Here is a 25,971-nt window from a genome sequence, read left to right as displayed (position 1 = left end):
TGAACCTTTTAATGATAAAAGGTGTTTTGAGCAAAAAAGTGGAATTTTGGGATAATTTAGCGATGAATTTATTTTGGAGATTTTATTAGTTTTATGTGCCAGTTTTCAAGATTTCAATCTTTAAGTCACATTGTGCTTGCTTCTTATGTGAATGAGTTGATATGTTAAATATTCCTTTGAAATTAATATCATAGTATAAACTCAAAGCTAATTCAATAGTTGAGAGTTATTTTACAAATTATGTAGGTATGGCCAAATGACAATACTTGAAAAATACAGAATGGAATCTCATTGAGACATCAGTGTTCTTCCTTCCAAGCTGGAAAGCTAGTGAGAGCCCCGTAATGCCTTTTTTAGGGAAGGCCGACATTATTGTTATGAATTATGATAACCTGGAATCAGCGCCACTTGGAAGCCCATGGCTATTGCTGAAATGATCAAACATCGGAATTTCAGGATTATGAGGTGATCCAGACCACAGCTAAGTCTTGGAGGATCAGCAGGAATGGCAGGTAGGATGGTTCTCAGTATGTGTTCCCCTGCCTTGCTTTTCCTGATGTCCACTTCACTTAAGCATTGAATGCTTCTGTTTCTTCTCCCATAAGGAGTAAGCTGATTTGGCTGCCATGCATGCCATATATGACAAGCCCATCTGCAACTGAATTAATTCCTGCAGGCAACAGGCTGAAGCTCTTAAAAAGGCATGAGTTGGTGGCAGAGTGAGGTGGTCGATATGGGTCTTAACACTCACAATTAAGTGAAGCTGAGAAGCGGGGGATGCTGGCACACCACTTAATTAATTTACTTAATTAAATGCCCTTCTTACTTGCAAGCTCACTAGAAAGAACAGAAAATTCTGCCAAAGTAATAAACTTTGTAGTTGGAATAATATTTAGTGTGCAATAATGCTTCAGTACCAGAAGGAATAAGTTTATTTAGTGTTGCAGGAAAAAAGACATATTTTATTGAAGCTTTTTATTTTGCATTCATTTGGACAATTTGTGAGAAATACCAAACAAAATGCTTGATATTCATCATCAGTCAACATTTAACTGCTACATTTTCTATGGGCTGTGTCTCTCTACCAATCGGAACCTATTTGCCAATTAATCAGCATGATGTTTTCCCTTTTACGGTGGTATTTCTTGTGAATTGTCCTGATGAATGCAAGACAAAAAGCTTCAACAAAATAGACTTTTTTTACAGCAATACTCAAGTTCTTTATGACCAGTTGACTGTTTATAAATTTCTTTGTGTGATATGGCATAACCAGTCGCAATTTTAAACTTTTCTCACTATTTCATCTTGTTTAGTTCTTCCAAACTTACGGAGTGGTGATTCTGACATTATGATCCCAGAACCTAAACCTGTGGTTGATAATGATGAGCTGGCTAACACCTATGAGCGAAAGCTAATAGAGGTAAGGAAACCTTGTAGTTATGTACCCTTCCACTTATTTAGGTATTTAAATGTTAAGGTAAGCTGTTTTTTAATTTTCCTTTGTTGGTTTTCCTGACAGCTCGGCAGCTGTAAATAAGGGAGTAAATGGCTAATACTTTTGATGTGCATTAATGGAGATAGGAAGTTAAGTACTACTGGATAAGATATATTTTCTGTTGAAGCTGTTTGTTTTGACTCATTGGGGCAATTCAAAAGAATGTCAGTATAGAGGAGGACAGTATCTCATACTGCATGAGAATAGCATGTTTGTTGGTTGACAAGTGGACTCTGATTGGTAAGAACATTGCCATGGAAATGTAGTGAATTAGTAACTGGGAATGGTTGTGTGAATAACCGTGGAATGAGATTCATTCTTATTGTTCACCTTTCCTTGAGTCAAATTCCATGCTTTCTCAGAATGTATTACAAAACAATAACCACTCAAAGTTCAGTGTGACTGACGCATTGCAAGGAGTTCAAAAGTAAGAAAGGACAATAATATGGGCATAAAAGCAGAGCTAGCTGAAGTGGACTCAGATATAGGTGAGCATAAAGGCCAGTTGAGAAGCAGTGACAGATGTTTAAAAGGGTGTTTCAGAGTATTCAGAAGAAGTACATTCCTACTATATGGAAATATTACAAAGGGAGGACCATCATCCATGGTTAACAAAAGAAGTTAAGGAGAACATCAAACTTAAAGAGCATATGTGAATGTATGCGCAAAGGTAAATTGCATTACAGATGACTGGTCAGATTACAGCAGACAATAGCTAAAAGATTAATCAGAATTAATATGTTAAAACCTAAAATGAAGTTAGCTAGAAATATAAAAATAGATACTATATCTATTTTTATCTAAAAAGGTAAAGTGACTGTTCATCCTTCCGAGAGTATGAATGGAGAGTCAATAGTGTGTGGTAAAGAAATAGTGGAATAAATTAATATTTTTGTTCTATCTTCACTATAGAGGATAGAAAGAATATTCATTAATACCTGCAATTGTAAAGATATAAGGAAGAAATGGCCTTAGTGAATTTCCAGTCACTTGTGAAGTTGTACTGAGCAAGCTCATGGAGTTGCAGGCTGACAAGTCTCAAATTCTAATGGACATCATCTTAGAGTCTTGAAAGCTATAGCTAATGAGCTCATAGATGCATTGGTGTTAATTTTTCAAAATTTGTCAGATTCAGGAAATGAAACCTTGATTCTTGAAGAAAACTATTCCAAAGTGCAAAGTCATTGAGGTGTTCCTAATATGAGTTACAAGAGATATGCACATCTTAGGAAGGCTGATGGGATGCTATCCTTTATTACAGAGGAATTGAACAAAAAAACGCTTGAGTTATAGAATTATAGAGCCATAGAAATGTACAGCACGGAAACAGACCCTTTGGTCCAACTTGTCCATGCCTACCAGATATCCCAATCCAATCTAGTCCCACCTGCCAGCATCCGGCCCATATCCCTCCAAACCCTTCCTATTCATATACCCATCTAGATGCCTTTTAAATGTTACAATCATACTGGCTTCCAACACTTCCTCTGGCAGCTTATTCCATACCCGTACCACCCTCTGCATGAAAAAATTGCTCCATAGGTCTCTTTTATATCTTTGCCCTCTCACCCTAAACTATGCCCTCTAGTTCTGGACTTCCGCTCACCAGGGAAGAGACTTTGTCTATGTATCCTATCCATGCCTTTCATGATTTTATAAACCACTATAAGGTCACCCCTCAGCCTCCGACGCCCCTGCCTATTCAACCTCTCCCTACAGCTCAAATCCTCAAACCCTGGCAACATCCTTGTAAATCTTTTCTGAACCCTTTCAAGTTTCACAATGTCCTTCCGCACATTGGTCGTCTTGTTTAAGGAAGGATGTAAATGCCTTGGAATCAGTTCAGAGGATAATGTTGAATGATGATGGAGTAGTTAGATTAGATGGACTTCAGATTGGTTTCACAGGTCGGCGTAACATCGAGGGCTGAAGGACCTGCAGTGCACTGTAATGTTGTATGTTCTAGAGGAGGTTCACTGGATTGATACATAGAATGGGTAGATTGTCTTAGGAAAGAGTGAAAAGACTGGTCTTGTTTTCACTGGAATTAGAAGTGCAAGGGTGACTGTGTTGAAGTGTATAACATTCTGAATGACTGACAAGATATTTGTGAATATAATGTTTACTCTTCTGAGTAATTTCAGAACTAGTGTTACAGGTAATTCTCCTATAAAGTGTGTTTATTAAACACGATTTGGCTGTAATGCGATTAGTGAATAGCGAACCTTTTTTGTAAAGTGAACTCCCATTCACTATTACGTGGTTCCATCCCTGACACTAGCTGAACAACAAAACCCAACTATGTGAAAGGTACAGTGCTGTAGTCAGTGATTGTGGTGTTAAAGTTTTAAACGTACTGTATTATTTCATTAAAGTACATGATTTAAAGATTTACTTAGACTGTGCTACCATTTGTGTTAGGCTAACTATTATTTTTGGCGGTTTGCTTCAACCTTATTTTTCCCATAGGCCCCATTATTTATATTGTGTGATTCTCTATAACATGATGTCACACAGGAACGCACTATTACATTATAGGAGAACTACCTGTAAATGCTATTCAAATTGGGGGTCTCCCTTTTAGTATAGAAATGAAGGGAATTTTTTTTCCCTTGGAGAGATGTGAGATTTTGGAACTCTGTAATGCAGTAACATTATATTAGGTAGCAGTGGAGGCTGAGTCATTGAATATTTTTATGGCGAAGGTAAGATTGATTCCCTTGACTAACAAGAATCGTTAGTTAACTGGGGAAAATGAGAATGTGGAATTTGGAACACAAACAAATCTACATGATCTTATTGTATGGAGGAGGAGATTTAAGGGACCTAATGCCCAACATCTGCTGCTGGTTTATATTTTCATATATTGGGCAAATGCACTTTTTCCTTTGCTACAATTAAGCTATGAGAAAGAGGCTTAAAAGTTAACTTAGTTTAATTAGTGAGAAAGTGAAAGCCAAATTGGTGATGAGTTCCAGCTCAGCTGTTGTTAGGTTGAGAGCTTGTTATTTCCAGTGGATTCCAAAATTGGTTGTGGATATATTGGTCTATAGTAACTAGAGTGCACCAAAAGGTAACTTCCCATTTAATACATTGAGCAATTGAACTTTTGCACATTTTTTTTGGTCTTAAAATAATTGAAAATATTACCTGTGTGATCATCCAAAGAAACGCACTTAATTTGCTGTGAGAGAGTGGGTCATGTTCTCTTGTTGCTTGTAGATTTTTTAAAAATTAAAGCTAGGTTAGATTGGAAATAAAATGTGAAGATCCATTCAAGGATTCAAATGATTTATTTCTGTGCAGCTGAGTTGCCTGGATTACAAATACAGTGTCTTGTGTGTCTGAGTATGATTTTACAAAATGTTCATATGTTAGTTTGCTTAGGGGAATTTACATGTAGTTCTGGGATAATATGAGTTTAGGCGGTGTGATTTGGCTATAACATCGCTAAAAATTAGGGAATGGTATTTGGAGAACACTTACCTCTGTTGGCAATAACAAGATTCCAGTGGGGATCAGTTTGCATGCTTCATTATGTGCACGTACTGATGTTTGTATCATTCTGCACATGCGCTGATGTCACCTGCCCACAGAGCAACTTCCTGTGTGAGGTACTGTACAGCGAGCAGCTTTCTTACATTTTTTAAAACGTTGTGGATTTAATTTACCTTTGCTTCGTTAGTAAATATGATTTCAACCTTAATTTGGCTGTGCTATATTTTGCATTAGATTTCTGAGTGATTTTTGAGTGATTTATGAATGTTCATTTTTGCTGGTCTGCCCCAACCGCACTTTTCCCATAGACCCCATTATTTCTATTAAGCGAGGTTTCAATGGGATGCAACACTTCATTATAGGAGAATTACCGATATTTGTTTTGTTTTTAACCCATTATGTGTTTGAAGCAGGATAAACAGATTGCTTCTAGCTGGTTGTGTTTTATGTTCAAGCCTGATCCTCACAGGAACAGATACAGCAAAGAAATGATTCGGTTCACTGCACTGATGCAGTAATTCAATAGTGGCCTAACCAATGTCCTGTACAACTGCAACATGACCTCCCAAACTCTGCTCACTGCACTGATCAATAAAGGCAAGCATACCAAACACCACCTTCACTATCTTATCTATCTGTGACTCCACTTTCAAGGAACTATGAACCTGCACTTCAAGGTCTCCTTGTTCAGCAACACTCCCCAGGAACTTACCATTAAGTGTATAAGTCCTGCCCTGATATGCCTTTCCAAAATGCAGCACTTCACATTTATCTAAATTAAATTCCAGCTACCACTCTTTGGCTCATTGACCCATCTGAATACCTCCAATTTTGGTTTCATCTGCAAACTTAGTCACCAGACCTCCTATGTTCACATCCAAATAATTTATGTAAATGAAGACCTGGCATCGATCCTAAATTAATCTACATCTTTTGTCAATGTAAAGTCTACAAGAGGTTTATTACAAATGGCACAATCGAAGACTAATGAGATAAAGCCAGTATTAAGGGCTACAGAGGTAGATTATATCTTTCGCAACCTTCCATCCTAGACTTTTGAAAGTCTTTTTCAAGGCTTTGTAGTGTGACTTCACCAACCTTGAAACATTGTAAATGTTACGAGAATTATCAGTTGTTCTTTTCTTTGTGTGTCCAAACAAAGAATGGTTGGTTTGAAACTCAAGCTTTAATTAAAGTCCAGGTCCCTACTTGATTTTAAAAAATCTACATTAATGATTTTGGAATTGAAAGCTTAATTTGTAAATTTGTTGATGATACCAAATTGTGTGGGTGGGAGCGGTGAGAGGAGGTTCTGGTTGTAATCTATATGGAGAAAGTATTCAGTATACCTTAAAGAAGGTAGTAACGAGTTTGCATACTACATACCAATAATTGATAAATGTATATCAGTACAGTTAAGTGTGAGGTGCTACCCTTTGCCTGGACATGGTTGAGGTATAAATTACCAATATATTTAAGACTAGGTAAGCATATGAGGGAGAAGGGTTTGGAGGATTATGCTGACAGAGTTTTGAACAAAAATTAAAAATCAGAAATTATATTTTAACCATTAACCTCATTAAAATTATTGTTTAGTGTGTTCTAATACATTCGGCAAATTCTTAGTAGACCACTTCAGCTTCTCCTCCAAGACTGGGTACAGACTAGGTATTTTCACTTAGAGCAGTAAGTAAATAAATCTCCTCAAAATTTGCATAATGGTTCCTCACTCGAAATCCTAACCATGGTAGCCCACAAACCCACCAACACACAAAAACAGCAGCTCATGAACTTAAAAGATCCCATACATCAAACAAGCAAAATGAATGTCATTTACAAAATACCTTGCAAGAACTGTAACAAACACTACATTGGACAAACAGGCAGAAAACTAGCCATCAGGAAACTTGAACATCAACTAGCCACAGAAAAAAACCACTATCACTAGTACCTTTATATACAGATGAGGAGGGACACCACTTTGATTGGAACAACACATCCATCCTAGGACAAGTCAAAGACTTTCACTGTCCACCCTATCTAATCTTCTGATCATCTTGTATGTCTCTATCAAATCCCCTCTTAGCCTTCTGCTCTCCAATGAGAACAGTCGCAAGTCTCTCAGCCTTTACTCATAAGACCTTCCTTCCAGACCAGGCAATATCCTGGTAAATCTCCTCTGCACCTTTTCCAATGCATCCACATCATTCCTGAAATGGGGCGACCAGAACTGGACACAATATTCCAAGTGTGACCGCACTAGCATTTTGTATATTTGTACATTATGGCTCTGGAACTCAATCCCTCTACCAATAAAACCTAAGACATTGTAGTCATGATTCGGAGATGCCGGTGTTGGACTGGGGTGTACAAAGTTAAAAATCACACAACACCAGGTTATAGTCCAACAGGTTTAGTTGGAAGCACACTAGCTTTCGGAGAGCCACTCCTTCATCAGGTGACGCTCCTTCATCTGCACACCTACACTACCAAAATGCAGAGGCATGGGATTGAGGGTGATTGTCACAATCACCTGATGAAGGAGCGTCGCTCCAAAAGCTAGTGTGCTTCCAATTAAACCTGTTGGACTATAACCTGGTGTTGTGTGATTTTTAATTTTGTACACCCCAGTCCAACACCGGCATCTCCAAATCATTGCTTCAATTAAACAGTGATGATTGGTTCTTTTCTGCTGACTTTCAGCTGCAATATCTGACTTTATTCAGATTGATGGATTAATCTACTTTTTGAACTGCAAATCAGATTTGTGTAATCACATTAGTGACCTCTCTGTGAACATTCTATTATAGACATGTACTAAGTGTCTCTCGTACTATTGACAACTACATTTGTAATATCGGGTACACAGCTTTGTGTCTGAGATTCTATGTCAAATAAAAAAAGAGATTTGTGTTAAATTTCCCGATTTAAAGGAATGATTGTACTCTCTTAGTGGTCAATGTATGAGATGATGGTTCTGACCAGACAGGCGTCAGTGTGCCTGAAGCATCCTTCGACGACAAGAATCCATTTCTTCATAAATGTGAAGTGTTACAATTGCTGGCTGCCAGCCATGATTTTTCTCGTAACTGACAGTATAATAAATCTGGAGAACAAAGTGCCCAAAAATACTCTTGTAGAAAAGACTACTGCATTGTTAAAACATACTGGGTCAAAAGCTTGTATAATATGGCTGAGATCCTGTGTGTGCACTTGCCAGAACTTTAGATCTGCCATTGAGACCCATAAATAGCGTCCACGTATTGTGTAAATAATTGCAGGTTGTCATTCTGTTAAATGGTGCTTTTCTCCCCTAGTCTATTCTTTGTTTTCTTGACCTAGCAATGTTCCAAATAGAAACTGATCTTTTTAAATGTAGGATTTTTTGACCAATTTTGCCACCTGATTTCCTGCCAATTTTTAAAAAACTGAACAGTATGAATTGTAAAACTTCCAAAAGTTTTTTAAAGTAATAGTAAATTTAGGCTTTAATTATTATTAGATTTATGCTATATAATTTTGCATGAGATACCAGTAGTTATAATTGTATTTTTTTGGAACTTCTAGGCTTTCTGGCCATTTCTAGAGTTTTCAAAGTGCCAGGGAATAGTTAAATTTTCACTTTCATGCTGTCTTCTTGCAAATCAGATTTCTTTTGTTCTGCATCACAACCATTCCTAGGTCAAGAATCATAGTGTTCCTACAGGGTGGAAACAGGCTACTGGGCCAGCGTGTCCAATGCTCTGAAGAACTTTGTACCCAGACCCACTCCCTTACCCTATTCCTGTAACCATGCATTTTCCATGACCAATTCACCTAGCTTGCACATCTCTGGATGCTTTGGGCAATTTAGCATGGCACCTAACGTGCACCTAACTCCCCCTAACATGCACATCTTTGAACTGTGGAAGGAAACCAGAGAACCTGGAGGAAACCCATAGGGCAAATGTGCAAACCACAGACAGTTGCCTGATGGTGAAATTGAGCTAATATGCTGTCCTGGTGTAGAGTGAGCGAAGTTGCCAGTTTGGTGCTATTTTGTACATTCTTGTCTGCACACCTGCTTGGAAGTAAATTGGGCATATGACTAGTAGTTAAGACTTCTGGCACCCCATTGGATTGAGTGGAGTTGGAGTTTGAAAAGTTACTATAGCTGTCTGTTCTACATTGATCTAGTAAAGTTCCAAATAGAAACTGGTCATTTTAAATAATGGCCATCACTAAGGAGACAGTGCTGCAGAAGCTAAAAGGGCTGAAGATGGATAAATCACCTGGACTAGATGGACTACACCCAGAGCTCCAAAGTAGATAGCTGAGGAGATTGTAGAGGCATTGGTGGTGGTGTTTCAGGAATCACTAGAGTCAGGAATGATCCCAGAGGACTGGAAAATGGCAAATGTTAAAGCCCCTTTTTAAGAAATGAGAGAGGCAGAAGACAGGAAACTATAGGCTGGTTATCCTGATCCCCGTTGTTGGTAAGATTGTATTGTCAGTTATTAAGGATGAGATTGTAGACATCTTGGAAGTGCATGGTAAAATAGGTTTTATTGTCACATGTACTCAAGTACAGGGGTACAGGTGTACAGTGAAAAATGTACAATATCGCCATTCTCAGTGTTATAAAGGTACCTGGGTACGAAGCTTTGGTACAAAAATAGAAAAATAAAGAAACAGTAAAAAAATTCAACACTACCTTGTTCTTAGCACAAAATAGAAAAATAAAGAAATTAAGTTAAAAGTTAAACATTACAGTTCTTTCTTAAGCCATGTGCCTGTAGATGCTCCATGTTGGGCTTTCCCGATAAGGGCTCACTCTCCCCTATGCTGGGCAAAGTCCTACCCAGACCCACCAGTTGCTATGCCACTGACCACCACATTGCTGCTTTACGGAGAGCAGACAGGGGAATAGTGTTGAGAAACGTCCGTGATGATTGATAGATTGGCAGAGCAAATGTGAAGGACTGAATGACCTAGTTGTGCTCCTATATCTTATGGTTTTATGTACCCCTTCAGTGAGAATGGTTTATCTGTGGAGCTCGTTGAGTGTATTTAAAACAGAATGGATAGGTTCTTGATTGGTAAGGGGATCAAGGGTTATGATGCAAATAGAGTTGATAAACCTGTCATCATGATCGAATGGCAGAGCAGACTCAATGGTCTAAATGTTGCCTGACCTGCTGTGCTTTTCCAGCACCACTCTAATCTAGACTCTGGTTTCCAGCATCTGCAGTCCTTGTTTTTACCTCAATGGTCTGATTGGCCTAATTCTGCTCCTGTGTCATAGGATCCTATTGTACCATTTTATAAATGGATTTTCTATTAGTGCAACTGATAATAAAACATCATTTGAATCTAGGAAATGTGGTAATGGACTTGACCTTTAAATAAAAATTCTGACCTGTCAACAAGCAACCTTTAGCTGTATGGCTTTTTAAAAACAACTCCCCTTTGTGAGTATTATACAATGTAAGCACTCAATATACTGTGCACCAGTTTTATGTGTTGATCAGAAGATAACATTAGTAATTATGCATTACCTTCTCAAGTAACATTGTGCCACAATTATTTATATCTTTACCTTTTTAGATTGAAAGCTGAGATTTCCACTTCTTGATGTTTGCTAATGCTGTCTAGATATTTCAAGGACATCTCACTTACCGACTTAAATATTTCCAGTGTTTGAATCACATACATTTTCACATCTTAGAAAAATGCCATTTCTGTACATCTTGGAGCCTTGAGCTGGTTAACCAGTGACAGGCTGCGTTAAGACCTTTTTTTTCCCCTTTAGTTCATTAAAATACATATTGCTTTCCTCAATCTTAAACATTTGACTTTTCCTGTAAAATTTGAATCTAAAACAATCTTTTTGCATTTTAGTTATAGGATTTTCTTCTGCATGCTTTCACCTTACACAAGGCATCTCATTTTAAACAAAATTCACAATATATTAAAAACCTTTCATACAACACAGACTTCCTGCAAGAATCACATTTACTTTCTGTCACGCTTCAGCTGTCAACTTACTATTTAACTCAAAGTGAAGCAGCAGGAAAGCAGAATTTTACAAAAAGCTACACAAATCGAAAGTGAGGAAAGTTCCTTGAAAAAGTAACAGGGCAAAGCTGCTAAGAAATTTTGGGCCACATTTGGAGTTTTGACACAGGACTGCATTTCTGTTTCTTTCTTTCACAGTCTCTCATTTACCAGCATCAACACGGTTACTCATTTTGTGTCTCTCTTTCTCTCATGCACACACAAAAAATACTGATTCTCTTAAATATACTTTTATCAGTGGATAGTCAAACTGTGTTTTTGTGTATCAGTATTTCAGTCACTTTGTACATTATTAAGAACAATTTCATTCCAAACTGAATGATGATGAATTTGATTAAATGTTGATCTGTTTTTAAAATAAATCTATTAAGTTTCTAACTTGAAGTGTGTAAGGTTGACTGGGGTACAGGATGAATTAAAGTGGAATATTGGTTGTTCACAGTTGAGTGAAAAACCAGAAAAACTGTGCGAGCTATCTTTTTCTATACATTAACTTGAGGACAATATTATCTATTTTACTATCATTAAAAGGCCAAGTAAGCTATACAGCTAAAACTAAATGTGGCAAATTCAGTCATTGCAATTCATCTATCATGTTAATGCATTATCCATTATACAAAAATGTACCTCATAATGTTACAGTTTAACCTGTCACTCATCATAAACAATATCACAGAAAACTGCAAGTGAAGACTAAAAATTGAATGCTCAAACGAGACAGTTTGAGTAACACAAACTCAGCTGTTGCTAGAAATCTATTATTTCATGACAGTAGTGCTGCTGTGATCTATTTCAGACAACACAACCTCCACAGAGAAATTAAGATCAAAATGATACTTCTTGATAATTGTCTTGTTTGTGTAGAAAGCCTTAACGATTTGGGATGGAGAAGAATTTTCCACCATGCAGTGAGATCATGGTTGATTTGTAGCCTAACTCCATACACCAATACAGGGATGACTTGGGAGTAGTTCTATAACTGTGACCTTCACATGTTGCTATTACTTCATCGCAGGCTGCACACATGAGCATTTTCACTCCCATAAGCACACATCAGTGGAATTGAAAGTGGCTTTTTTATTCCCTGTTCTTGTGTATTCTTCAAAGGAAAAACACAAAATGAGGAGAAACTACTTCACCCAGAGAGTGGTGGCTGTGTGGAATGCTCTGCCCCAGAGGGCAGTGGAGGCCCAGTCTCTGGATTCATTTAAGAAAGAATTGGATAGAGCTCTCAAAGATAGTGGAATCAAGGGTTATGGAGATAAGGCTGGAACAGGATACTGATTAGGAATGATCAGCCATGATCATATTGAATGGCGGTGCAGGCTCGAAGGGCAGAATGGCCTACTCCTGCATCTATTGTCTATTGTCTATTGTCTAAAATGTGCCTGCAGTTCGGGACATAATCCACACAGGATGATTTACTGTTGAATAGAGAGTCGTCAGCCTCACATTATCTTTGTACGTCACAAGTCATATACATTACCTGTGGGAATGATCATCACTAACTGGTGATGTGTTAATCACTATAATGATGATTCCTACTAAGCATTTTAAGTGCCATTTCCAAATCCTTGATCTTCAAGCAAGAACAAAGATCATAGTTCCACAATAGACCATTAGTCCATTGTTGTATGGAAATCTGTTTCAAAATCTCAACATAAAATTGAATTAAAGCAGTCGGTATCCCAGTGACAGAAATCATTCACTGCACAGGATGTTATTGATCACAGTGTTTGCTTCACTTATTGTTAGGAAGCCAGCCCTGTATTTGAACTCATGGATTTATTATTGATAATTTGTGGTCATGGAACAAGTAGCGAGTCAGATTTTACTGCCCTGCTAGCGAGGCTGATAATTCTTGAGGTTATTTACGCATAAATGGTACAACAGGCATAGGTAAAGGGCAGATGCATGGATGAATCCTAATATTCAAATGTTGTCTGAGTTGTACCATTGTAGCATTAACTGCTTAAAAGTGACTTCCCGCTGTCTGCTTCACAAGTGAAATGCTTTGAATATCATGTAGTTACTGTATCTGTAGGGTAAATCTGAACTATACTCATCATTGAAGTTAACTCATCATTTCAACCATAAATACTCTTTTAATAATGTGCTCATTTCCAGAACTGACAATTCACATTTCTGGCACTGAAAGTTAACTGTTAACTAGCATGGAGTCTATTTTCTTCATGTTTTGATTGTTGCTTGAGATTTTAAAAACATAAAGATGAAAATAATACTTTTTCCTTTTCCTTTTTTTCTGCCGATATTTTTCATTCTCTCTTAATCTAATAATTTTTCCTCGCTGTTTCTGCAGCACATATTTAACATTTAATTCATCCATTTTAAATCGCAGAGTCAAAATACTGCTGGTGCTGGAAATCTAAGATAAAAACTGAAAATGGTAGAATTTGTCATCAGCTTTGGTTGCTTCAGTGGAGAAAGAAGCTATTTAAATTTGGGATTAGTGAGTTTTATGAACGTTTGTAGCTCAGGTTGAGGATATAGGTTTGCTCGTTGAGCTGGAATTCAGACGTTTCGTCACCATACTAGGTAACATCTTCAGTGAGTCTCTGGACGAAGCACTGCTGATGTTTCCTGCTTTCTATTTTTATCTTTGGGTTTCTTTGGGTTAGTGACGTCATTTCTTGTGGTGATGTCATTTCCTATGGTGATGTCATTTCCTGTTCTTTTTCTCGGGGGAAGTAAATCGGGTCCATGTCAATGTATTTGTTGATAGAGTTCCGGTTGGAATGCCATGCTTCTAGGAATTCGCGTGCATGTTTGGTTTGTTCTAGGATGGATGTGTTGTCCTAGTCGAAGTGGTGTCCTTTCTTCACTGTATGTATGGATACTAGTGAGAGAGGGTCATGACATTTTGTGGCTAGTTGATGTTCATGTATCCTGGAGGCGAGTTTTCTGCCTGTTTGTCCAATGTTATTGTTCTTGCACAGTATTTTGTAAATGACATTAGTTTTGCTTGTTGTCTATATAAAGGGTTTTTTTTAAGTTCATTTGCTGCTGTTTTAGTGTGTCGGTGGGTTTGTGGGCTACCATGATGCCAAGCATGGCATGGCATTCCAACCGGAACTCTATCAACAAACATATTGACTTGGGGCCCCATTTGCCACCCCCTGAGAAAAAGAACAGGAAATGACATCACCAACCCAAAGATATAAATAGAAAGCAGGAAGCATCAGCAGTGCTTCGTCAGGAGGCTCACTGAAGATGTTATGCAGTATGGTGATGAAACATCTAAAAATGAAACTTCAAGCTCAGCGAGCAAACCTACATCCAGAAATTTGGGATTGGTGACTTAGTAAAACCTTTGTCAAGTCTTTTAGCAACCCTTTATTCAGACTGAGATGTTTGGATTAGAATTTCCTATGGCTATTCGGATCCTGATATTGAGACTATAAAGTCACAGGAACCTCGCAGTGTAGAAAGAAGCTATTCAGCTCATTAATTGCTGTCTGTTAGGTTAATCCATTATGTTTGATTTTCATACTCCATATCTGTACTTCTGAGCTTCCATTACTCTCATAGTCAGTGCCACTCACTGTACGAGAAACATTCTTCCTCACGTAATCCCCGCATCTGTTCCCTAAAAATTTAAATCTGTGCCTCCCCTTTGCCTTGTGCCATCAGCTTTTCTTTGTCTACCGTATGTACCTCTCTGGACAAAGTGAGGACTGCAGATGCTGGAGATCAAAGACGAAGAGTGTGGTGCTGGAAAAGCACAGCTGGTCAAGCAGCATCTGAGGAGCAGGAGAATTAACATTTCGAGCATAAGCTCTTCAAGAGAAATGAAGGCTGTGGCTGCTTCGGGACGTGGCTGAAGAACTTCAGGGCAGAGAAGATGACCTGGGGGTGCATTGACAGAGAGTGAGACTCACTGAGGTCCTTGTAGAGGGAGGAGGAGAACTTCTTCATGATGGACATCCTTGGAAGAGGCTTCGCAGTAAGGTTATAATCAGCGTGGAGAAAGTAAGGACTGCAGATGCTGGAGACCAGAGTCAAAGAGTGTGGTGCTAGAAAAGCATAGCTGGTCAGGCAGCATCCAAGGAGCAGGAGAATTGATGTTTTGAGCATCAGGACATCAATTGAAATCTCTCATTCCAGGAATCATTCTGGTAAATCTGTGAAATAGCCGCTCCATACCTGCCTTTGTGGTCTTCTAATTGGCAGCCTCTGTTCTTGTTGTCCATTTAAGTTTGTTGATTGAAGAAGGCTGCTCAGAAATAGGACCTGCAGCAATGTTTAAATGGCAGACCCTTTGGGAATGATGTGGGTTGCAGGAGGAAGGTTCCTCAAGTTGGCGCACCTCACAAAGGCCTTCCTCTTTTGTGATGAAAAATGAGGGGCATCAGGACAGTGTGAGAAGGCCTGCAGTTGCTCTCAGCCCCTTTGACTACTTTGACTCCCCTCATGCAGCTAATGAATTCAGCCACTTGTGGATTACTGAGATCCTTACTTGACACTCCCTCTGCAGTGTTATTGGGCTCCCTACACAGGATAGGGGTTGAGAGCAGCCATGTGACAGACCAAACTTTGAAAAAAAAGTTAGGGCTTTAATTGGCTTAATTTCTAGCCCTGTTGCTCCACTTTCCCATTGGATCTAGCCACCGATTTCTTGGACATTATGACCTTCTGGGAAAAGCTGTCTGAAGATAGGACAGCTTCAGGGAACCTGACAGATTTCACATTGTGTTATTAGCCCTCCTGACTCTGCCACAATCTCATGGGGACTTGAAAATTTATCCCATTAAATCATTTTCTCTGTACAGCAACCAGACCTGTTGAGTATTTGCAGTATTTCTGATTTTAATTCTAAATTACATCTATGCTGAGGTTCTCTGATTATTTCTCAACCCTTCAATCTGATTAGTTCTGGAGAAATCAAGTTGTGCCTGTATTGGTTCGCACTTACACTTTTCTTAATTTTGAGTTAAGGATTTCAAGGCAAATCTGACTGTTGGGAGATGCTGTGAAATTACTTGTTATTGCAATATCTGGCCTGTGTTATGTTAGGATATGTGTTGACTATCCATTACTTATTCCATTCAAATGAAAAATGACCTTCAGAAGTTGAAGTTTAAATAAATAATTGGGATGAATTGTTAAAGCATCACATGTAGAGTGGCCAACTGTCCTTGAACTACATTTGAAAGCATTTAAGCATTACAAAGGAAGATAACCTGCTGGCAATGTGAACAAAATTGCAAAATATTTGGATCAGTGGGAAGATGTTATATTTCAGTGCAGTCGGCTGGAACATTGCTCGAGATGATATTGCAGCTGCAGGTCATGTGAAATTTCACTTATACCCCATGAGCTAGCAGAACTATTATAATTGTTACAGTTTGTTGGATTTAGTAGTAGTCCATTTAATTACTTAACAAGGCAGTATTCTCTAAAATTGTACCTACTGCACTTCACAAAAACTTCATTTTAAAAGATAAAACAAAATGGTCTTGGTTATGATGCAGTTGTGCTGCTGATAAGAATACACAGTGATTGGGAGTAGAATCAGGTTGCTTTGGCTTGCTACTTTCCTGAGAAATGCTGTGATCACAGATGTGTTTGAGGAAGGACAGAGGGTGGAGGAGCGAGAAAATAGCATAAGATGTTGAGTCAGCTCTGAATAATATTCCTCATTCATTTATCTCCTGCTAAGAAATTTGCATAGCAATTCCTATCTTTTCTTTATGTCATTTATAATCTCTCTATTCCAATTCTCAGTTACTCGTCCACCGATAGATAATAGGTGCAGGAGTAGGCCATTCTGCCCTTCGAGCCAGCACCACCATTCATTATGATCATGGCTGATCATCCTGTTCCTGCCTTATCCCCATAACCCTTGATTCCACTATCTTTAAGAGCTCTATCCAACTCTTTCTTGAAAGTATCCAGAGACTTGGCCTCCACAGCCTTTTGGGGCAGAGCATTCCAGGCACCCACCACTCTCTGGGTGAAGAAGTTTCTCCTCCACTCTGTTCTAAGTGGCCTACCCCTTATTTTTAAACTGTGTCCTCTGGTTCAGGACTCACCCATCAGCGGAAACCTGCTTTCTGCCTCCAGAGTGTCCAATCCTTTAATCCTTTAATAATCTTATACAGTTCTCATTGTTCCAACATAAAGTTCATGCATTTTTCAGAATTACTTAAAACATTCCAAGCTTTTTGTTTCACTGTCATCTTTTTCAGTTGGGTTTGTGGATTTTGGGCTGACGTTTTGCAGTGCATTTAAGCTGGGTTGGAAAGACCAGGCAATATGATTAGATTAGATTCCCAACAGTGTGGAAACAGACCCTTTGGCCCAACCAGTCCACAACCCCCCTCCATAGAGTAACCCACCCAGACCCATTACTCTCCGACAAATGCACCTAACACTATGGGCAATTTAGCACGGGCAATTCACCTGACCTGCACATCTTTGGACTGTGGGAGGAAACCGGAGCACCTGGAGGAAACCCACGCAGACATGGGGAGAATATGCAAACTCCACACAGACAGTCACCTGAGGCTGGAATCGAACCTGGGACCCTGGTGCAGTGCGGCAGCAGTGCTAACCACTGACTCACCATGCCACCCATATGTCAGGGAAGGGCATTGGGAGGTAAGCTTGATGTCTTGTCGCTAACATAAGATATTGCCAAAGCCAAGAAATTTAGTGGCCTGCATGCCTACTTCATGATTTGATTGAAGACCACTTCTGACAGCAGTGTACTTTATCTATATGAGAAAGGCACAGGAATCCTGCAACATGAACCCAAACGTTGTCTCTCAGTGAGTTCCCCAGAATCGGGGTCATCCTTAATGGATGCTTCATAGCCCATTGTCGTGATTCACTGGAAAACAAACCCCGCTATTCACAGAATCATCATAAATGTAACGATTTTAAAATAAGTGCACAATATTCTCCAATTTACCTGATTTTCAGACCCAGGTTGATAGCATGGATCAGATTTCAGTACTTAGGAAGAATTAATACTTAATGCAAGTGATTAGACTCTAACTATAGATAAGCAGTATAAACTGTTGGCATATAATTGACTAATGAAAATTTAAATCCTCTTGTAAACTCTCCCTTAGACACATACAGATGTACAGGCAGGGAAAAAAACATGGATAAAGGGAAAAAAACTGGAAAGATAGTTCAGTTGTCTTTGTCTTCAAATCCCTTGAGTTGGTTCTTGTGCTGACCCGAAAGTTTCTTCCAGGCTTCCCTTTTCCAAATGCTTTCAGTGGTTTGCAAGATACACACGATGGCTGGTTCACTTGTAAAATATCTGATATATCAATTTAAAACCACAACTTAGCATCTACTGAAGGAAAGATTAACTGGTGTTCTTCAGGTTTGAAGTGTGTTTTGACTGCGGAGAACCGAGATATAGCGCTTGAGTTGGTGGAGAACAAAACCCTTCTCTGTAACTTGTTCCCAGTCCAAGCTGTTGAGTTACCTGATACCAAATACACAGTTGAGGCAAAAGGCTCAAAAGGCAAAAAGGCCCTACTCATCACTAACTGGTCACCAGTTCATAGACCAGTCAACTTCTTGTTGCCATCTAGCTGCCAATCTATGCACATATGCAGGTTTGATTTGCTTTAATCAAAGTAGTCGAGCATGAGTTTTTCAAAACTCTCACTGAGATCTCAAGACTGCTTATTTTTCCAAGTTTAGAGGGTTGGTGATACTAAAGCATCTGATCATCTCACTTGATCAGACTTTACCTGCCCTGCAGGGTGTTTTTATGTAATTATAAATCCATGATTGCAAATTAAGTCCTTGTAGAGACCAAAATGGAGTTTGCTTGTAGTCAGCAGTAAGTTCAAATCACCTTGCTAAGTTTGAATTTCCCTGGGGAGATGTACGCCATTCCTTCCCTCACTAGCAAAGAAGCAATCTTGTAGAGTCATAGAGCTGTACAGCACAGACATAGACTCTTTGGCCCAACTCACCCACGCTGACCAGATTACCAAAATAAATCTAGTCCCATTTGCCAGGATTTGGCCCATATCCCTCTGAACACTTTCTATTCATATACCCATCCAGATGCCTTTTAAATGTTGTAATTGTACTGGCCTTCACCACTTCCTCTGGCAGCTCATTCCATACATGCACAACCCTCTGTGCAAAAAGTTTATCCCTTAGGTTCCTTTTAAATCTTGCCCCTCTCACCTTAAACATATGCCCTCTAGTTTTGAACTGTGCTACCCTGGAAAAAGACTTTGTGTATTCACCCTGTCCATGTCCCTCATGATTTGATAAACTTCTATAACGTCACCCTTCAGCCTCTGACGCTCCAGGGAAAACAGCCCCAGCTTATTCAACCTCCCCCTATAGCTCAAACCCTCCAACCCTGGCAACATCCTTGTAAACGTTTTATGAACCCTTTCAAGTTTCACAACAGTGGTTAGCACTGTTGCCTCACAGCGCCAGAGACCCGGGTTCAATTCCCGCCTCAGGTGACTGACTGTGTGGAGTTTGCACGTTCTCCCCGTGTCTGCGTGGGTTTCCTCCGGGTGCTCCGGTTTCCTCCCACAGTCCAAAAATGTGCAGGTCAGGTGAATTGGCTATGCTAAATTGCCCGTAGTGTTAGGTAAGGGGTAGATGTAGATGTAGGGGTATGGGTGGGTTACGCTTCGGCGGGGCGGTGTGGACTTGTTGGGCTGAAGGGCCTGTTTCCACACTGTAAGTAATCTAATCTAAAACATCCTTTCTATAGCAGGAAGATCAGAATTGCATACAGTATTCCAAAAGTGGCCTAACTAGTGTCCTGTATAGCTACAACAGACCTCCCAACTCCATTTCTTGATGCCCTGGCCAATAAAGACAAGCATAACAAACACTTTCTTCACTATCCTGTTTGCCTGTGACTCCACTTTCAAGGAACTACAAACCTGCACTCCAAGGTCTTTTTGTTTAGCAACACTCCTCAGATCTTACCATTAAGTGTATACAGCCTGCCTTGATTTGCCTTTCCAAAATGCAGTGCTTATTTAAACTAAACTCCATTTACCACTCCGCAAACCATTAGCTGATCTGATTAAGATCCCGCAGTACACTGAGATAACCTTCTTTGCTGTTCACCTGACTTCCAATTTTGGTGTCATTGGCAAACTTAGTAACCAGGAGAAAGTGAGGACTGCAGATGCTGGAGATCAGAGCTGAAAATGTGTTGCTGGAAAAGCGCAGCAGGTCAGGCAGCATCCAAGGAACAGGAGAATCGACGTTTCGGGCATCAGCCCTTCTTCAGAAATGAGGAAAGTGTGTCCAGCAGGCCTCAGGATTCCCTCCAACAACTTGCCCACCACCAATGTCAGGCTCACTGGTCTATAGTTCCATGACTTTTGAAACAATATCTCAGATAGGGACTTAGCAATCACTTCCCTAGTTACCCACAGAGTTCGAGAGTACACCTGATCAGGTCCCAGGGTTTATCCATCTTTGTGTGTTTATGACATCCAGCAGCACAACCTCTGTTAGATGGGCATTTTTCAATACGTCGCTATTTATTTCCCCACGGCCTCTTTCTTCCTTGTCCTTCTCCACAGTAAACACTGATGCAAAATATTCGTTTAGTATCTCCTCAATCTCCTGTCGTTCCACACATAGGCAACTTTGCTGATCTTTAATGGGACTGTTCTCTCCCTAGTTACCCTTTTGTCCTTAATGTATTTGTAAAATCCTTTTGGATTCTCCTTAACCCTGTTTACCAAAGTTATCTCATGTCCCCTTTTTGCTCTCCTGATTTCGCTCATAAATATACTCCCACTGCCTTTATGCTTTTCCAGAGATTTACTCATGTTAGTCTGTATGATTTATGGTTAAATGTTTTTAAATAATAGATTATTCTGTTCAATGAATTAAATAGATACAGAAATTATGCTATACAGTAAGTGAGATGGGATGAGGAAGATTGTTCCAAAAGCATTTTGTGGCTGGAGATTTGAAGGTGAAACATGTAAAGTCTCACTATGTTTTTGATTTATGACTTATACAGGGTACCTTTCGTTATCAACTCAAATATTCTTTACTTTCAGCTCTATCTTTTTCCCAAAGCACAGTGTTTGGAAAAGGGTGTTTTCAATCAACTCAAATTGATTTCTTTTAACTCAGTGGACCTGGAAATGAAAAATATGCTGTAATGCAGTTCTTGTTAAAAAAAATTCTTGCGATGTCCCAGCAGCTTAGAACCTCAGGCTGCTGTTGTCCTGTGTTGTAGTTATCTTTTCCCAATAACAATGATGACCTTTTGTAGTTTCAAAATCCAGTGTCACTTCTGTTTTGTCAATTATGTTGTTAAAAAACAATTAATGGGAATGATTTGGCTCTATTATGATTATGCTATTATTTCCATAATTAAATATGATCGGGGGAGTGTAAAAACACAAATACATTTTTTTTTAAATTACTAGGTTTTAAATCTGTCTTTGGACTCGAATTTGCAGCCTTAGTTTTGTGATTATTGTGTTAAATTCCCTACTGTGTCCTGTCCTAAATTCCAAAGAAGCTAAATTGCACTTCTAGAAAAATCTCTATAATCAGGCCTTACTGGAATAACTCATACGATCTGGCAGCATGTGTGAAGAGTTAACATTTCATGTCTTGTGATGTTTCTTCAGAATGCTGCCAGACTGATTGAGCTTTTCCAGCAATCTCTGTTTTTGTTTCTGAGAGAGTAGCTTTTTATTTGTCATTTCTACCATATGCAACTGATACAGTAAAAACGAGACAGCGTCCCTCCGGGACCGGGGATGCTGCATGGACAGCACAAACTACACAATCATACATGGCATAAAGTGCATAAGAAGTACAAAACACACAAGTTACAGTGTAATAGAAGAATGATGGATAATACACATTTTTCTAGCAGCAATTCAAAGTGGTGCAAAGAATTTCAGATGCAAAAAAGTCCGATAATACTATGTTAAGGAGCCAGATGGCTTGGGGGAAGAAGCTTTTGCACAGTCTGGCCGAGAGAGACTGAATGCTCGGGTATCTTCTGCCAGATGGCAGAGGGGAGAAGAGTTTGAGTGAGGGGTGTATGGGGTTTTCCACAATGTACTTAGCTTTTTGGATGCAGCAAGTTGTGTAAATTTCTGTAATGGAGGGAAGAGTGATCCCGATGATCTTCTCAGCTGTTCTCACTATCCGTTGTAGGGTGTGAGACGGTGCAATTCCTGAATCAGGCAGTGATGCAGCAGCTCATGGTACTCTCAATGAACCCTCTGGAGAATGTGATGAGGATTGGGGATGGGAGGTGGGCTTTCCTCAGCCTGTACAGAAAGTAGAGATGCTGCTGGGAATTCTTGGCCATGGAGTTGGTGTTGAGGGTCCAGGTATGATTTCCAGCATCAGCAGTTCTTTTGGTTTTGTTATTACACATCTCTGGAGCAGGTGTGACTTGAACCTGGGGCTCCTGGCTCAGAGATAGTGACACCACCAGTGCTCGACAAGAGCTTCCAAATTGCTCAGGGTAGGTATTTTTAATCAACCATCGGGTTTTGTTATACACCTCTCAAGTACTTGAGCCCAGGTTTCATAGCTCATAGGTAGGGACATTTCTACTGTACCATAAAAACCCTAAAGTGTAGCTGCTTTTAATTATCCTATTCAGGCATGTTATAACACATCTCTAGAGTCGGTCGGACTTAAAGTCATAGAGATATACAGCACAGAAACAAACCCTTCGGTCCAACTAGTCCAAGATGACCAGATATCCCAACCTAATCTAGTCCCATTTGTCAGCAGTTGGCCCATTATCCCTCTAAACCCTTCCTATTCATATACCCATCCAGATGCCTTTTAAATGTTGTAGTTGTACCAGCCTCCACCACTTCCTCTGGCAACTCATTCCATAAATGCACCACCCTCTGCATGAAAAAGTTGCCCCTTAGGTCCCTTTTATATCTTTTCCCCCCTCACCCTAAACCTATGCCCTCTAGTTCTGGACTCCCACCCCAGGGAAAAGATGTTCTCTTTTTACCCTATCCATGCCCCTCATGATTTTTATAAACCTCTGTGAGGTCACCCCTCAGCCTTTGATGCTCCAGAGAAAACAGCCCCAGCCTATTCAGCCTCTCCCTATAGCTCAAATCCTCCAACCCTGGCAACATCCTTGTAAATATTTTCTGAACTCTTTCAAGTTTCACAACGTCCTTCCGATAGAAAGGAGACCAGAATTGCATGCAATATTCCAAAACTTGAATCAAAATGTTAACTGGCCTAGAAGTAGCTAGCATTACCACTGTATAACAAGGTTCTGTCCTAGCCCCAGTCATCTTGAATGACATCATCAATGAGCTTTCCTCAATAATAAGATCAGAAATGAGAATCTTCCCTGATGGTTGCATAATGTTCAATACCATTTTCAACTTCTCTGATACCGAACCAGTCGTTTCTGTATGCAGCACTACCTGATCATGATGCAAGTTGCAAGTAACATTTGTGCTACTTGAATGCCAGATGATGTCCATTTGCAACAGTAGCGAATCTAACAGTTGCCCCTTGACATTCAGTGATATGATTGATGCTAGTCAACATCCAATGACATTTGGAACATTACACCATCCAGGACAAAGCAGCCTGCTTGGTTGACATGTGTCTCTGACTTTGAAGCTTAATTCTCTTAAGCACTGACACATATTGCACTTGTTTACCATCTATAAGGTGCACTGCTGTAACTCAACAAGGATCTCTAACAGTACTTTCCAAATTCCAGAAGGATAAGAGCAGGAGATGCATGGTTACACCACCATTCCGCTCCAGGCCACACACCACCCTAACAAAAGAAAAGAATTGTGGATACTGGAAATCAGAAACAAAATAAGAATTTGCTGGAAAAGTTCAGCAGGTCAGACAAAATCTGTGCAGAGAAAGCAGAGTTAATTCTTCAGGTCCAGTGACCCTTCTTCAGAACACACCATCCTGACTTGGAGGGAAGGTATATTGCCGTTCTTCACTGTTGCTGGGTCAGAAGTCTGGAATACGCTTCCTAACACTTAAGTGGGGGTATTTGCTCCTCCAGGACTATAGCGATGAATCAGGTTAGCTCATATTTTCCAGCACAATTAGGGATTGGCCTAGCTAGTGATTGCTTACATTTTGTGAACAAATATAAAAAAGCTACTTAAGTATTCTGCACACTGTTCTAGTTTACTATGTATTTTGATTTGTTATAAAGGTACATTTTGTTCCCAAAAGATCAATTGCCTGATGAATACAAGCCATGGGGGAGATTGCTTGGGCAGCCCATTTGGAATTACTGAAGAAACAGCTATCTAAGCTGAAAACCTGGCTCTTTTGCTTTCATTCCATGGTCATAGGAAGAACTAAACTAATCCCACAGCTGTGTGCATCTTTAAGACTAAAATGGTCTTTGTTAAGGTTTCTCTCATAGTTGAATCTCCAGTGCCTATATGGAATTGATAACCATTTATCATGGTTTGGGCTTGACTGCTTGGCTGACTTTGAGTCCATTAACTGAGGCTAACATTGAATGTGTCATAAAATCCATTCAACCTTGCTCAATAACATAAAAGGATCTGATTCAGAACATCATTTATTTAAAAGTTGTATTTAATCATTTAACCTGTGTGAAATTTTAAAACTGATAACTGTCAACTGTTGTCAGTAATTGCTATGGCTGGATTACAAAAGTTGCATTCCACAAAAGCAAGGTGGAAACAATTAATTACCTCTTTGCATCCCTCTACCCCATGCAGTTTTCTCTGAGCAGCACAGTTCCTTTGTCATTTTTCAGCTGGATCATGAAACATATAAAGTCTTGGTGAACTGTGGCCATTGCCATTTCATTGCTGGGTGAAAATGCTTAATTTCTTTCTCGCACTTTCATATGTATGATGGAGAAGTAAATTAACAAAAAAGGAGAAATAGAGACAAAAAATAGGAAAGAGATGGGTGAAAAGAATATGGCAAAGAAAAGTGGTGATTTGGAAGTGCCCATGTTGGACTGGGGTGGACAAAATTAAAAAATCACACAACACCAGGTTATAGTCCAACAGATTTATTTGGAAGCATTAGCTTTTGAGGCGCTGCTTCTTCATCAGGTGATTGTGAAACAGGCCCACAAAAGACAGAACTTATAACAAAAGAGTTCATTGTCATGGAGCTGTAATGATATATTAAACAAATTTAGATGATATCTTTAAGAAAAGTGATGTACAGAGTGAAAGTGGTAAAAACTAAACAATTGAATTTGAAATTAGCCGAGTTAAAGGAAAAATTGCAGAAGTGAGAAAGAGAGACAGTTTTATTTTCACCTGCTGATTTATCATGACTGGTATCGTCACAGAGGGTGAACATTTTTCAGTGGACCTCCAACTTGCAAAGTTTAAGAACAAGTGAATCAAAAAGTTTTTCAGGTTCCCTCTCAGCAATGATGATTAGCTTTCATGAGCCTTGAGATAAGGAATTTAGACCTGAAGTTTGACAAGTGATGGTGTCTTATGTCCTTGACATACTTTCATCGGTGATGCAGTAAGCTGCAGTCAATGTTTCATTTTAAATGAAGTTATGTAGGTTCTATTAAATTTGAATCCGCGGTATAAAGTTATTTACAACTGGTATTAATGATCCTTATTCGGGCCAAGAGAATGAATGATACTGGCAAAGGTGAAAGTGTACTTTTTGGTGCGAAAGTGAAGAAGATCAGCCATGATTTTGTTGAATTTCTGGATAGGCTCATGGGGCTGTATGTCTACTCTGTGGAACCCCTACAGTGTGGAAACAGGCCACCCAGCTCAACAATTCCACACTGATCCTCCGAAGAGTATCCCGCCCAGACACAAACTCCCCACCCCATCCCTGAATTTCTTTATGGCTAACGCAACTAACCTGCACATCACTGAACACTAAGGGTAATTTAGCATGGCCAATCCACCTAACTTGCA

At 39.4% G+C, this 25,971-nt stretch overlaps 1 protein-coding gene across 4 annotated transcripts in view; it reads left to right on the top strand.

The window, feature by feature from the left end:
* Window positions 1–25,971, top strand: part of snx29 (sorting nexin 29) — a 491,480-nt gene that overhangs the window by 233,464 nt on the left and 232,045 nt on the right. For all 4 annotated transcript variants that reach the window (XM_072560128.1, XM_072560129.1, XM_072560127.1 and 1 more), the window contains one exon: window positions 1,314–1,420. In XM_072560128.1, the coding sequence (XP_072416229.1) occupies window positions 1,314–1,420 (107 nt within the window). The remainder of the gene's footprint in view (window positions 1–1,313; window positions 1,421–25,971) is intronic.

Source organism: Chiloscyllium punctatum, chromosome 40, assembly GCF_047496795.1.
Source record: "Chiloscyllium punctatum isolate Juve2018m chromosome 40, sChiPun1.3, whole genome shotgun sequence".
Taxonomy (NCBI): domain Eukaryota; kingdom Metazoa; phylum Chordata; class Chondrichthyes; order Orectolobiformes; family Hemiscylliidae; genus Chiloscyllium; species Chiloscyllium punctatum.
The sequence above is the reverse complement of the archived record's forward strand: the minus strand, read 5'-3'. Positions and strand labels throughout refer to the sequence as shown.